General features: G+C 41.4%; 1 protein-coding gene across 1 annotated transcript in view; it reads right to left on the bottom strand.

Moving 5' to 3' along the window:
• Positions 1–16,360, bottom strand: part of LOC309627512 (uncharacterized protein) — a 254,459-nt gene that overhangs the window by 212,827 nt on the left and 25,272 nt on the right. Inside the window, exon 2 of the mRNA XM_082389550.1 lies at positions 11,155–11,235. Within this exon, the coding sequence (XP_082245676.1) occupies positions 11,155–11,235 (81 nt within the window). The remainder of the gene's footprint in view (positions 1–11,154; positions 11,236–16,360) is intronic.

The following is a 16,360-nucleotide window of genomic DNA, read 5'->3' as shown; positions in this document are numbered from 1 at the left end:
ATAAAGCTGTAACCACTATCCAACCATGTTAACACCCTGCTCTTGGACTTCCAACCTCCAGAACTGAGAGAAAATAAATGTCTGTTGTTTAAGCCACCCAGTCTATGGCATTTTGTTACAGCAGCCTGAGCTGACTGAGACAGAAGGGAAGGAGGTGAGAAAGGGAGCAGTCACCAAGGAATTGAACCAAGTGTGAGAGGGGGGCTGGTGGGTAGGATTCAAGAGAGGGGTAGGCAAGAGACAACCAGAACTGGCCCATATGCCGGGCATCTCAACAACAATAGGGAGCTACTAAAGGTGGGATCAGATTTATAATCTAGAAAGGTCTTTGGGGCAGAAGTGTGAAGAAAAGATTGGATAGATGTTGATGGATTCAGGAAGAGTAGACTGGAAGCTGTTCAGTACTCTGTGAATAAATAATTTAAAACACTTCCCTATGACAGTGACACATGATGTCAGTGGATGAGTAGAAAATTGTGAAGGGAAATCCTGGCAGATGCACAGCCATGGCCGAGGCAAGGCAGGGATCATAGAGGACACAGAGTGTCTGGGAGCAGCAAGAATTTCTTGTGGCCTCAGTGTGACATGAGTGAGAATGAGTGACAGGGGAAGACATGAAACATGTGTGTTCAGCCAAAAGGTAGAGACTTTCCTCCATAGGCCAGTAGAGAGGAGCAGTTAAGGGCAGAGGTTTGGGATCAGAGAAGTCAGAGTTCAAACTGCCACAGCCTGTGTGCCCGTGATCAGGTGACTTATGTCTGAGCCTCAGCTTCCTCATCTGTAAAATGGAAACACTGTATTAAGCCAAAGGTTAAGTGCTCAGTGAGTTGTCTTGATGACATGATAGGGGCTTCTAAGGGGTCTGGAGCAGACATGGAAGCAATGGGGCCACATTCTGGGTATTCTTTGGACATCATATAAATGCACTCTTGCTTTTCTTCTCCAGAGAGCCTCAGGGAGGTTAACCTTAGACATGTCCAAGGAGGTTGCGTGGCCAAAGCACCCAAAGGCTCATGTCATACTAAAATGTAGTTTTTCTTAGGACACAGAGCCAAACAATATGGAAGGTCTATGGGGTCTCTGATTCTCAGTTCCACGTCTTCTTGCACTTAAGTTGCCTCAACATCTTTTCTTGGAAATGACCTGCCTCTTCATACCCACATACCATCCTGTGCCAATAACAACGCATATCATTGCCTGCATGAGAATGCCAGAAAAGAGGCTGGTGACAATCAGGTGTGCCCTTTCAACAGGGAACCCCTCTTCCCCCTCTCCCAGGCCTGGCTGAACGCAGTGTTCTCACTTGACCCTCCCGAGCTCCAAACAGGCTGGGCAGCCATGACCCAGAGAAGAGGTGCCATCTGCCCTTGGCCTCCAGCAGATGTGGGAGGGGCTCCAGAGGAACTCAGCCTGTCTGCCCTCTGGACCAGTGTTTGCCCTGCTTCACTGGAGGTCTTGCAGCCTGCAGCCCGATCGTTTACGTGGCTTGCTAGGTAAATCCTGTGGCTAAGAGGCAGCCTCAGAACTCTAACCATTGTGATCAAAGCCCATTTCCACTTAGCGGCCGTGTGACTGTGGCCGTGTTACTTTCTCTGTGTCCTGTTTCCTCATCTGCAACACAGGGTTAATAATGGCATCTGCCTCATAGGTACCTGTGAGGGTCAAATGAATTAATATGTGTGAAGAATTTAATACATGTTTACTACTATTATGATGATGATGGATGATGATGATGATGAGTCCAGGGGCCGCTAAGGGTTGAGGAAGCCGTGTTCTTCTTTGGAAGAAAGCTTAGTGGGTTGCACAGGGAGCCCCTGCCTTGTCATGTTTTACCAGTTGTCACACACGGGAATGTCCTGCCTGTGACCTCTACCATCTACATCGAGCTAGTGCAAAAGGCAAATCTCTACAAGATGGTCATCCATGGTAAGTTTCCCCAGCCTTCTGTGAAGCCTGCAATATTAGAGCAGAAAGAACGAATCCAGTCTGACACCCTCATCTTAGACTAAGGACATCCAAGGACAGAGAGCGGCAGTAACCAGACTGAGGTCACACAGCTAATTGGTGGCAGAGCTGGGTCTACAGTCCTGGACTCTTGAGGATTAGCCTCATGCTATGCAATGAATCTGCAGTGATGGGATCCACAAAGTTACCAACGTTCACTGACGACCTCCCATGCACCAGGGATGAGACTTCAAGTTCAGGATCTCACCTCATCTTACAAGGACCCTAAGAAGTGGTTGTCATTATCCCCATTTATGGGTGAGGAAATAGTAACCAAAGTCATGACCCCCTATAAATGCCCACTATGGGCAAGGCCCTCTTCGTGTGTGTGTGTGCGTGTGTGTGTGTGTGCTCTTTGGCTCGTTTGATGCTCATAACAACACTTTGAGGAGGCACCATATTGCTCCCATATTACACAGGAGGAAACTGAAGCCCAGAACATTAAGTAAAGTGTCCAAATCACAGAGCTGGTGACAGAGTTGAAATGTTAATCTAAAAAGTCAGTCCCTAGAAACCATTTCTCAGCTGAAGGAGGTTGAAGTTCTTTCTCTTGCCTGTGTAGAGCCAGGATTCGGCCTCAGCCCAAATGACTCTGAGAGCCAGAGTCTTCCATCACCCACACTTATCCCTGGGCCCTCCTGGTGTCTGGCTATGTCCAAGACCCTGGGGCAGCCAGTGGCATTTCAAGGGGCTTCCCTGAGCCGTGGAGCCAAGCAGAGTAGCACTGACAAATCCTGCAGAGCTGAGACCTGCCGGGTGCGCTGGAACTGCACTGGGGATTAAGAGAAAAGAACGCGATTTTGTTCCTGCCTGGCCCCTGGCCAGGATACTGAGATTAGTAGAATAACTGCCAGATGGGTTACTGAATCTCTGTGCGTTCCAATTACCAACATCTAAGAGCCCAGTTCCCATTCCAAGCTCAGAGCGACTCTCAGCAAATGTCACCCTTGCTCTGAGAATGCTTGCCCGGCAGGTCACTTCAATTTCTGAGCTGGCACGTTAGTGTGGTGGGTACTTTCTTCCTCCTCTCCTGGCCCTTTATCTTTCTGTTTTCATTGAGCTAAGCTCTGTGAAATGAGTGGCTGCTCCCCACCCTGCCCATCGTCCCCAACACCCTGTGCTCCACACAACTGACAAGGAACAATGGGTCCCCTATCAGCAGAGGCCGAGGCGCGGCCGGCAGGACAGGAAACCTCTGCAGTGCACTCCCGCACCAGCTCCGCCGCGGCCACCTCCCCAGTGCACCGGCTGAGGCCTCTCACTGAACTCAAAGCACAGCATCTCTTTAGAAAGCAAAGCCCGCCCAGTCTGCAGGCCCCCTAGGTCCTGAGAAAGGCTTTCTTCTCCCGTGGTGCCGGGCCCACACTGCTGCATTTGGGGGCCCTCAGACACTGGATTCCAGGCCTGGAATGAAGGGGGGACTCCTTTTCATTCCATTTCAACAAACACAGCACATTTATTAGTGCTTGTGCTTGGAAATCTGGGTGAAGAGACACCAATGAGAACATCTATTCTTGCTGTCAAGGTACCCATTATCTGGGAAAGAAGGGTAAGGCAGGGAGGGAAAGAAGGGCCCCAGAGAAAGACAGAGATGGTACAAAACAACCTAAAGCTTGTTTAAACAAAAAAGTGATAAGAATCATAATCACTACATAGAACAGCAAAGCATGGCAGCTGCAGGTAGGGGGTGAAAATCCAGTCTGCTGTTTTTTGTTTTTTATTTTTTTACTTTTTTGCTACCTGTTTTTATAAATAAAGTTTTATTGAAACACAGCTACACTCATTTGTTTACACATTGCCCATGGCCATTTTCGCCATAAATTGGCAAAGCTGAGAGACCACATTCTCTGTAAGGGTAAATTATTTACTGTATGGCCTTTTACAGAAAAATGTTGCTGACCACTAGTCTATATGGGTATTTTACATGTTTAATTCCACTTAATCATCACAACAACTCTTATCCTGTAAGTATTATTAACTACACTTTGAAGGTGGAGGCAAAGAGAAGGTAACTGCTAAAGTTCACATAAATTGAAGAGAAGTATCTGGATTTGACCCAAAGGCACTGCTTTTTCTTCACACCTGTAAGCTAAGACTTGTGCTCAACCTTTAAGTTGGCAGATGATTTTGATTAATGGCGAGGAGTTGGAGAAAACATACCAGAGAGGAGGAGTGGCTTAGGGGACAGCAGCGTGGCAGGAAGGAACACAGCCAGCAACAGAGGCGACCTTGAGAAAGAATGCTAGAACTGCAGAGCCAGAAGGAGCCTTCAAGATCAAGCTCATAAAACCCTTCATCTTAATCAGCTCAGGCTGCTGTAAGAAAATTCCAGAGACTGAGGGTCTTGAGCAACAGACATTATTTCTCACAGTTCTAGAGGCTAGAAGTCCAAAATCAAGGTGCCAGATTCTGTTCCTGGTGAGAGGCGACTTCTGGCTTACAGATGGCTGCCTTCTCAGTGTGTTCCCACACAGTGGGGAGAGAGAGAGAAAGAGCGAGGACTCTTGTCTCTTTTCCTTTTTATACAAGGACACTAATCCCATCACAGGGGCTCTTCGCTCATGACCTCATAAACCTAATTACCTCCCAAGACCCACTCCAAATGTCAGCACATTCTGGGTTAGGACTTCCACACTGCATCTGAGGGGGACACATACATTCAGTTCATAACACCGTATCATACTACTCTGGAGACCAGAGAAGCAAAGGAATGTATGCAAGGTCACACAGCAATAAAGACCAAGCTGTAAGCAAAACACTCTTAAAGCTTTGTGGAGTCTGGACCCTTTCTGGGCCAAATGTGCTTCCCTATCAGATGCCCTGTGTTTACTCTGGGCTGATCGCAATCCCAGGGAGCACTGGAGCCTTGCGTCCCTTTGTGCTGTTTGGAGTCAGAATCAAACCAGTTGTGCACTTGGTGTTTGTTTTACCTGCATGCCTTCATGTGACACTAGTTTCTGTTTGACCAGGTGTACAGAAAGGACACAGGACTGGAAATCAGCCGACCTGGCATCCTGTTTGTCACCGGCTCCATGCGTGACCTTGGACAAGTCACTTAAATGCTCCAGCGCCCATCTCCAACTGTGTAAAATGCGGGACCTGAGACAGACATCACTTTCCTTTTGGCTCCAATTGTTCATATCGAATAAGACTGATTAACACAGAAATTGTTAAAGGACCCAAAGACCACATACCAGTCGGCTGGCCATCCTTGTTTTTCTGTCACACTTGATCTTACCAGATCAAGAATCAGGAATGTATTATTTGAATTTGTGAGACATAAAATATCTACAACTAGAATTCAGGCATGCATTGCACAAAAAGTATTAATTGAGCTTAATTTTTGTCAGGATTTGCACTTCATGCTAGGATGCTGCTATGAATAAAACAGAGGGGTGACCAGACAGTGTGATGTGGCGTGAGAAATGCCACACACAAGAGGAAGGTAAAACTAGGTACACCAAGGAGCTCCAGAGCCAAACAGCCTGGGTTCAAAACCTGACTACACCTAATTATCTGTGCAGCCTTACACATGTTCTTTAACTTCCTTCACCTGTAAAACAGAGATAAAAATGAAGCAGACTCACAGATATGGAAAACAAACTAGTGATTACAAGTGGCAGGGCTTGGGGAGGGGGAGTGGGAGGTCCAAATTATTGGCTGTAAGAACGGCTACAAGGATGTATTGTACAACACGGGGAATAGAGCCAATATTTTATAAAAACTATAAATGGAATATAACCTTTAAAAGTGTATAAAGAATTTTTTTTTTAATGTTTAAATGGTATTCATCTCGGGGTTGTTGCGGAGGATCAGCTGAGTTAATTCTTGTAAAGTTCTTGAAACCATGCCTGTGCAGGTGAACACATCAGCTATTATGCTGGTGATGGACACATACTGGGTGACAAAGGAGAAAGGAGAAAAGACTCCTACGTGATTCAGGCCAGGGTTGGGGGGATGTAGTAGTGAGGGCTTCCCAAGGGGAGTGACATCAAACTGAGGCCCAAAGAATGAGCCGGAGTCAGAATGGTGGAGGGTGAGGGTGAGAAGTCTCCTTGGGCAGTGGGACTCTGGTGTGAGAAGTCCCTCAGTCAAGGGTGAACAGGAATCTGGGGGGAACCAAGAATTGGGGGAATTCCGTCCCTGCCTTAGGGGCCACGTCAGCACTGCAGGTTGGAGTTTGGTCAAGCAGGATTTTTTTCCAGAAGCCGCCAGGGACAGAAGAACTCAGGGTGAGTGCTGGCTCTGTGCAGTCCGGCTCAGCCCGGGAAGCCAAGGACCAATGCAAAAATCAAAAGAGCTGGAGCAGCTGGAGCTGAAAACAAAGTCAGGAGGGCCAGAGGGCAGCCAAGTAGACACTGGAAGAAAGCAGAGAGAGAGAGAGATCACAGGTAAAGCAGAAGTAATAGGGTTCAAGACAAATGACCAAAGAAGGCCGAAATGCCAGCAGCCTGTGTGTATGGGCCTGATCACAGAGTATGCGGGTAGACCAGCCTGGCTTGATGGCCAAGGGCCTGGACGGATGCCAGGCACCCTTATGCACTAACTAGGCTAAGAAATGAGTAGTCCAGTCAAGGTGATTTCGGGAAGATCTCTCTAGACTCACACCTGTGCTCAAACGTTGCCCTCTCTTGCCCTGGTTGGGGTGAGGGGCATTCATGGGGAATTTTCAGCATCATCGCTCCAGTGTGTCTAGGAGGAAAGTGTAAGGAGAAACAGCTTTCAACAGCTTCTGCTCTAAAGCCAGAAGGTCTACGATCACCACTGCACCTCCATCTCATGTACTTGTAAGTGCAGATAATAATGGAGCTATTAGGTTATTTTTTAGGAGGACTGCATATAGGCAAAGCACTTAGTGCTTAAAACAGAGTGAGTATTTTATGTTATTAATTAATTTGGTTTTGCTTTACCTACTCATCTAAGAGAATTTACCTAAGCCTATATTCTAGGCTCCACGTTGGCTGCTCAGAACAAGAAGAATAAGGCATGGTCCCTGCCCGCAAAGAGCTTACAGTCTAATGAGTAAACCGGGCAAGTGAGGGATGAGTTCTAGTGGCTCTGGCAGAGAGAAGCCCATGATGCTGGGGGAGGCCTGATGAAGGGAAAATAGATTGGGAACAGAAATATAGATGGTAAATGCAGACTGATCTGTTCTGATCACTCACACTTCTAACAATGGCCCAGGGAGGGAAGAGGAACAAATACCAACAAAAGCAAGAACTGTGAAGATAAAGTAGTGACAATGCCCTGAGAAGGTGCAGCCTCTCCATATCACCAACCCCCAGGCCGCCTATTAGAGAAGACACTGTTCTCCATTATTAAAAAGATGCTGATGTACTGTACTTTTGTGGCTCAGAATAAACATGTATTTCAGAGAGTTTCCAACAAGTTGTGACCAAGTCTCCTTGTCTTCCTGATATTTAGGCTTCTGGGATTATATTGTTCCGCATCGATTTATAATGCAATAAAAATAAATATGGAAGGCAATGGATTTGTCTTATGGAAAAACGAAGACATCAGCGAGTTTCACATACATTCAAGGTTTTATTTCTATTTGAGTTTCATGTTTTGAGAAATAAATATATTAAGGGTTAGGACAACTATCATTCTTAGTGGCTCCATCATCCAAACATTTAAAACAAGAAAAAGATATCTTTGCCTACAAAGTAAAGTGAGAATGAAAGCAGTTACCAGAATAATTCAAGGCTACCTAATATCATTTTTGTTCATTTTTTGCCAGTTTTTGGTAACTCTGACAATTTGATCCAAATCACATCTTGACAGATGGATTCACTTTCCATCTGCTCCCAGAAAGACATTTGAGTGCAAATGTATATGTGTTTCTTCTGACTGGAATATACCAGAGTACTGTTAGGTCAAACTATTCTTTTTTAATCTGATTTTAAAACCATACATGCTTCTGGTAGAAAAATGTGAAAGTATAGGAAAACTTAAAGAAGAAAAACATACCCCAGAATTATAATTCCTTGTGGCAATCACAGTTTGCCACATTTTGCCACGCCACACATTGGAGTGTTTCCAGTGTCTTGCTTTGATGCAAATTTTGTTGTTTGTCTATTTGTTTGCTTCAAATCATTAAGACCTTGAAGTCTTAAAAATACTGACTGTCCTCCAGCCATGGCACAGGTTAGACTGGAAAAAGCAGCAGGACCAGCCCAGGGAGCAGTCACATGGGAGGAGACACAATAGTTTAAAAAAACAAAGCGAAACACTCAGGTCTACAGTTCCTGGGAGCCAGGTAACGTCAGATCCTCTGAGAGCACCTCCAGATGCTCCCCGCCCTTGTCCAGGATGACAATTAAGACAGGTGTCACAGCTACTGTATGGACATGTCAGGCAGCGCCCCCTCCCTCAAGAGCCCCCCACCGTACACTGAAAATGACAAGGGTCCTACTTCTAAAACCTGGCCCAGGCTCTCTGTTAATTGACCAAGACAGGACTTGGCAACTGTTTTCTCTAAAGGACCAGAGAGTAAATATTTAAGACTTCGTAGGCCACTTGCAACCCCTGTCACATATTCTTCTTTTTCTTTTATTTGTTTTTTAAAGACCATTTTAAAACGAAAAGAAAAGTTTTAGCTGGGGCTGTATAAAAACAAGCCACAGGCCAGAGTGTGTAGACCCCTGGTCAGGGATTTCTTTCCTTTCTTATTACAATATAAAATAAAATAAAATAAAATAAAATAAAATAAAATAAAATAAAATAAAATAAAATAAAATAGAATAAAATAAAATAAAATAAAATAAACAGAGATCCTGAGAATTGTTCCATAATTGCTAAGAAATATGACATGGAGCCTTGTCCAATTTTTTAATCGAAGTATAGTTGATTTACAATGTTGTGTTAGTTTCTGGTGTACAGCAAAGCAATTCAGATATATATATATATATTCCTTGTCCAATCTTAATTGATATCCTGAGAGATGGCACAGGCAGTTAAACATTCTGTGATACACCTCCAGTTCCTCTACAGGAACAAGAGAGAGTGTCCAAGAGTTCTGAGACCACAGGTATCAAATGTTCTATATATCTTTGGGAACTCACAACCATTATAAGGTTTAAGAGGATGCCTTTCCCAGAATCAGAAAAGGCTAATTATTGCCATCAACAAATGGTTTGTAACGCTGATGAACTGTAAGAAAAAAATTTTGAAAAGATATGTAGTTTCATCTATTGCCGTCTTTACCAAAAACACAAACCATGATCCTGAACACACTCCCTTGATTTGGAGAACTTTTGAATTGAGTTGAATTGAGAATTTTACCCACATATTTAATGAGGATGAAAGACTGAATATATAAATGGGCAATGGCCAGACCATACACAAAGACAGAACTCTGACCCAAAACCTGCAGCAACCAGCCCAGGAAACCAAACGCTTATCTATAGTAATCAGCCCAGGAAGGCAGCCTGCTATAGGTCAGACTTGCTGTATCTAGTAACAACCCAGGAAGCCAAAAAATAACCCCTATAACAATCAACCCAAAATGACCAGGATTTGATTAATAACTGATAGTGTCCCTAATGTTTCTCCTTGCTTCCAACCTAGGACCAACCAGAAAAAGCCAAATTATTGCACCCCAGCCAATTACATAGGATGCCCTGCTTCTCATTATCCTACCTACAGTTTCCCCATGTCAGTGGCTTCCAAAGATGATTACAGGTAGCTTTTCCTATTTTCCTCTATAAAGCTCTCCTACTCCTCTCCTTGACTTTGACTCTCTGCCAAAATACAAGTGATGGTGGCCAACTCCCTTATTCTAGCAAGCTCTGAATAAATAGCCTTTGCTTTTCTCATTTGGTTAGCCTTCACTTATTTCCACAAGGGTATACCCCCTTCCTTTATTTTGCATATTTATATCATAAAACTTCACCAACTTTAATGCCCCAATTCATGATTACAAAGAATTTAAAGGTAGTGAATAATGTAGGAGCTCTTTTATTTGAAATCCTAAAGTTATAAATGAGGAAAGTAAACTACAGAGGTTTTCGATCCAATGTTCCCTCCATTACATTACACTGCCTGCCTGAAGGTGGGGTCAATTCACCTGAGTCTGGGCTAAAGTGCTCTCTCTGTGAAGTAGAACACAGAACCCAATGAATTGGTTGAGCAACACTTGTTTTGCTAAGCACCTACTATGTGCCCAGTGACATGGTGCATATAAAGGGACATACAAAAAACCTTGAAGATTCAGTGAAAAAGTTCATTCACAAAATATAAGGAAATTATATAAGATGCACCAAAAAGGAGCAAATTACATAAGATGTCATTTCCAAATTGTGTTCCAAAGAGTAACTGCTAAGTGAAAAAAAGAAATTTCTACCTCAAAAGCATTCAGAAATTAAAATTCTAACAAGCTATATTGTGGATATCAACAAACTGATTCTAAAGTTTATACGGAGAGGGAAAAGACTCAGTAGTCAACACAATATTGGAAGAGATGAACCAAGTTGGAGGACTGAGACTACGCAACTCTAAGATTTACCATAAAGCTACAGTAATCAGACAGCATGATATTGGTGAAAAAATAGACAAATAGATCAATGGGACAGAATAGAGAGCCCTGAATTAGACCCCTATAAATACAGTCAACTGATCTCTGACAAAAGAACAAATTCAAAACATCGGAGCAAAGATAGTCTTTTCAACAAATGGTGCTAGAACAATTGGACATCCACATGTAAAAAATGAATATAAAATGAATAAACCTAAATGTAAAACACAGAACTATAAAACTCCTAGAAGAGAACATAGGAGAAAACCTAGATGGCATTGGGCATGGTGATAACATTTTAGATACCACAACAAAGGAACAATCCGTGAAAGAAATAATTTATTAGCTGGGCCTCGTTATAACTAAAAGGTTCTGTTTTAAAAATGACAATGGCAAAAGAATAAGACAAGCCACAGACTGGGAGAAAAATACTTGCAAAAAAGTACAAAGAACAAAAACGCTTAAAACTCAACAATAAGAAAACAAATAACCAGATTGAAAATGGGCCAAAGACCTTAACAGACACTTCACCAAAAAAGATATACAGATGGCAAATAAGCATATGAAAAGCTACTTCACATCAGATGTCATCAGTGAAATGCAAAGTAAAACAACAACATGATATCACTACATACCTGTTAGAATGGCCAAAATCCAGAACGCTGGCAAACCAAATGCTGGTGAGGATGTGGAGCAGCAGGAACTCTTATTCATTGCTGGTGGGAATGCAAAATGGTACAGCTTACTTTGTAAGACAGCTTAGCAGTTTCTTACAAAACTAAACATACCCTTACCATACAATCCTGCAATGACACTCCTTATTATTTACCCAAAGGAGCTGAAAACGTGTCCACACAAAAATTTACACACAGATTTTATAGCAGCTTTATTCATAACTGCCAAAATGTGAAAGCAACCGAGATTCCATCAGTGAGTGAATAGATAAGTAACTGTGGTACCTCCAGACAATGGAATGTTATTCTGCACCAAAGAGAAGTGAACTAATAAACCATGAGGAGGCATGGAGGAAACTTAAATGTATATTACTAAGGGAAAGAAGCCAATTCATAAAGGCTACATACTGTATGATTCCAACTATATGACATTCTGGAAAAAGCAAAAAACTATGGAGAGAGGGAAAAATAATCAGTGGTTTCCAGGGGTTGCAGGGACGTGGAGGATAAGGATGAATAAGCAGAGGATTTTTAGGGTAATAAAAATATTCTTGTATGATATAATAATGGTGGATACATGCCATTATACATTTGTCTAAACCCATGGAATGTATAACATTAGAGTGAACCCAAAGGGAAATTATGGACTTTGAATGAGTATGATGTGTCAGTGTAGGTTCATCAGTTGTAAAAAACGTACCACTCTGGTGGGGGATGTTGATAATGGGGGAGGCTATGCACGTGTAGGAGCAGGGAGTATGTGAGAAATTTCTGTATCTTCCTCACAATTTTGCTGTGAACCTGAAACTGCTCCCCAAAAAGTCTCAAGGTTTTTTTTGATTAAACTTTTTTTAAAGCATTCAGAAAATGCTGTGTGAAATCAAATTTAACAAGGTTTTTATTACAATACTCTGATAGCATTTAATTTACAAAGAGGAAGAAAGTATAAGTGTATTTCCAAAACATAATTGATCCTAGAACTTGTTTTGAACAGAGCATTTTGGCTCCAAAGTACAGGGAATACATCCTGGGAAATGTTATTGTAGGAGGTTGTCTAAGGTGTTTGTGACATCCTGAAGACTGAAGACTCATTGAAAGGGAAGTCACTTATGCAAAAGAAGATGCCAATCACTTCCTTACTAATATCTGAGAGTTTGTTAAGGACTTACCATGTTCCAGGCATTGGGCTAAGTTATTTACGTACATTATTTCATTTAAATTTTACAATATCCCCATGAGTTGGGTACTATATTCTCACCAATGAGAAAAGACGGGAACTGAGAGGTTAAGTAACTTGCCCAAGTGTTGCCTTTCCCCAGGAGGAGCTCACTAATGACCCAACCACCACTGTACTAGTCTCAAGAGGTATTGCTCCCCTTTCATGTCGTGACCCAAGGAAGGGCAGAGGGCCCTTTCACCTCTGTGTGTGCACCGTGAGGAAGGATTCAAATGTTCCTCCTAAAAGACTTTACCAAAGGAAAGTTAACATCAGTGAAATACAGATTCCAAAAACCCTGGCTTATTTAAACAGCTGAGAGTATGGCTTTAGGGTGGGAATCACAGGATTCAAATCTCAGTACATTCACTTACTAGATGTGTAACCTTGGGAAAGTCATTTAATTCCTCTAAACCTCAACTTTCTTGTCCATAAAATCAACGGTAGCACCTACTGATCTTTCAGAGTTGCTATGAAAGTTGATGAGATCACTCACTGACCAGAATGCCTGGATGTAGTAAGTGTTAAATCAGCATGAGCTAGGACTTCCCTGGCTGTTCAGTGGTTAAGAATCTGCCTGCCAATGCAGATTCAATCCCTGGTCCGGGAAGATCCCACATGCTGCGGAGCAGCTAAGCCCGTGTGCCACAACTACTGAAGCCCACGCACCTAGGGCCTGTGCTCTGCAACAAGAGAAGCCACCACAATGAGAAGCATGCACACTGCAACGAAGAGTAGCCCCCGCTTGCCACAACTAGAGAAGCTCGTGCGCGGCAATGAAGACTGAGCAAAGCCAAAAATAAATAAAGTAAAATAAATAAATTTATTTTTAAAAAAATCAGCATGAGCCATCATCACTATTAGCAGTCATCTGCTCCCCCCCAACTGACAAAGCCTGTTTTTAACCCTCACTACTTGAAAATGACCCCATAGGTACCTGGATGCTTCAAGCACAGGTCAAGAAGAGAAGACAAGAGCAAACTTGTTGTCCACGTAAGCCACACACCCCTTTTTTAGACCCTGACTAAGGATCCACCCAGCCCAGGTTGTTGACATTGGGAATGTCAAAATGTTCCCTACCACCAGGGTGTGTTTGATCTTGACCATGCAGCCCACATGTATCAAAATGCTTTCATACTGGACACACAGAGAAGAAATACACACATCGGTAAAAGGTCAAGAGATGGTTGGTTTCCTCTTTAAATAAAAATCAGTTTTATTCATTAAGGTAGGTCTTCAAAGAGCTATCAATTAGTACAGATGACATGATACTATACATAGAAAATCCTAAAGACACCACCAGAAAACTACTAGAGCTCATTAATGAATTCAGTAAAGTTGCAGGATATAAAATTAATATACAGCAATCTGTTGCATTTCTGTACACTAAAAACAAAGTATCAGACAGAGAAATTAAGGAAACAATCCCATTTACCATCACATCAAAAAGAATAAAATATCTAGGAATAAACCTACCTAAGGATGTAAAAGACCTGTACTTGGAAAAAGCACAAGACACTAATGAAAGAAATTGAAGATGACACAAACAGACAGAAAGATACATCCTGTTCTTGGGTTGGAAGAATCAATATTGTTAAAATGACCATACTATCCAAGGCAATCTACAGATTCAAAGCAATCCCTATCAAAATACGAATGGCATTTTTCACAAAACTAGAACAAATAATTTTAAAATTTGTATGGAAACACAAAAGACCCTGAATAGCCAAAACAGTCTTGAAAAAGAAGACCAGATCTGGAGGAATCACAGTCCCTGACTTCAGACTATACTACAAAGCTACTGTGATCAAAATTGTATGGTACTGGCACAAAAACAGACACATAGATCAATGGAATAGGAAAGAGAGTCCAGAAATAAACCTGCACACTTATGGTGAATTAATCTATGAAGAAGGAGGCAAGAATATACAATGGAGAAAAGACAGTCTCTTCAATAAGTGGTGGTAGGAAAACTGGACAGTTACATGTCAAAGAATCAAATTAGAATATTCTCTAACACCATATGCAAAAATAAACTCAAAATGTATTAAAGACCTAAATGTAACATCAGATACTATAAAACTCCTAGAGGAAAACATAGGCTGAACACTCTCTGATATAAATTGCAGCAATATTTTTTTGGATTCATCTCCTAAAGTAAAGGAAATAAAAGCAAAGATAAACAACTTGAAGCAAATTCAACTTAAAAGCTTTTGCACAGCAAAGGAAACCTTTGACAAAATGAAAAGACAACCTACTGAATGGTAGAAAATATGTGCAAATGATATAACCAATAAGGGATTAATATCCAACATATATAAACAGCTCTTACAACTCAACATCAAAAAAATTTAAAAACCTGATTAAAAAATTGGCAGAAGAACTGAATAGACATTTTTTCCAAAGAGGAAATGCAGATGGCCAACAGGCATATGGAAAGATGCTCAACATCCGTAATCATCAGGGAAATGTAAATCAAAACTACAATGAGATATCACCTCACACCTGTCAGAATGGCTATCCTCAAAAAGAACACAAACAACAAATGTTGGCAAGGATATGGAGAAAAGGGAACCCTTGTACACTGTTGATGGGAATGTAAGTTGGTACAGCCACTGTGGAAAACAGCATGGAGGTTTCTCAAAAAACTAAAAATAGAATTATCATATGACCCAGCAATTCCACTCCTGGGTATATATCAGAAAAAGACAAACATACTAATTGAAAAAGATACATGCACCCAAATGCTCATATCAGCATTATTTACAATTGCCAAGATATGGAAGCAACCTAAGTGTTCATCAACAGATGAATGGATAAAGAAGATGTGATCTATATATACATGCATACATATATTTGTGTGTGTGTGTATATATATATATACACACACACACATACAATGGAATACTAGTTAGCTGTAAAAAAAGAATGAAATTTTGCCATCTGCAGCAACATGGATGGACTTGGAGGGCATTATGCTAAGTGAAATAAGTCAGACAGAGAAAGACATATACTGTATGATATCACTCATATGTGGAATCTAAAAAGTACAACAAACTAATAAATATAACAAAAAAGAAGCAGACTCACAGATACGGAGAACAAACTAGTGATTACCAGTAAGTGGGGGAAGTGCAAGATGAGGCAGGGGACTGGGAGGTACAAAGTACTGAGTGTAAGATAGGCTCAAGGATATATTGTACAACACAGGGAATATAGCCAATATTTGGTAATAACTATAAATGGAGCGTAACCTTTAAAAAATTTAAAAACCCAAATGATAATAAATAAATTTACCTGTACCATAGAAATAAGGTACTGAAATTTTTCCCTGTAATGCTAAGAGTCTAATCTGCTACCTGGTAGCTGTAAGAGGGCAAATGAAAACGTTCCTCTGGGGGTACTTGCATGTTGCAAGTGTCTTTCTGGCATGCTCCAGGCATGAAAGCTCTGTTTCTGCTTCTTTTATTTTACAACTGAAAGGAAAGTAGACCAAGAAGGATGTTTCACCAAAGTTATATCGAAAGAGGAAATTCACTGGCCAGTTTTGAGAGATGTGTAACAGATGTCAAAAAAGACCCTAAACATTTCAAGCTATCATTGAGGGCCGGTAAATCTAGCTCAGTTAGTTCTCTTGAGAGACAATTTTTTAAGATAGTAAGAATTTATTTTATAAAGATATAATTTCTCTGAAAACTTATTATACATACAGCATAATTTATAATCAACATTGAGAGACTTTCAAAGTAGGTTAACATCTCATTTTATGGAACTGAGTTTGGTTCTGTGATGGCAGTGTGTTTATGGAAGACCAAAACACTAACAAAATAATTTTTATCTTATTAGTGATGGCTAACATTTCTTTGTATATACTATTTGCTAGTCAAGATTTTTCATTTATGCAATTAACATTTATTTAAGAGCAATTATGTGCTAGACAACAAAACAGAA

The sequence above is a fragment of the Balaenoptera borealis genome, assembly GCF_965194805.1.
Source record: "Balaenoptera borealis genome assembly, chromosome: 4".
NCBI classification, from domain to species: domain Eukaryota; kingdom Metazoa; phylum Chordata; class Mammalia; order Artiodactyla; family Balaenopteridae; genus Balaenoptera; species Balaenoptera borealis.
This window is presented reverse-complemented; position numbering and strand designations above follow the sequence as displayed.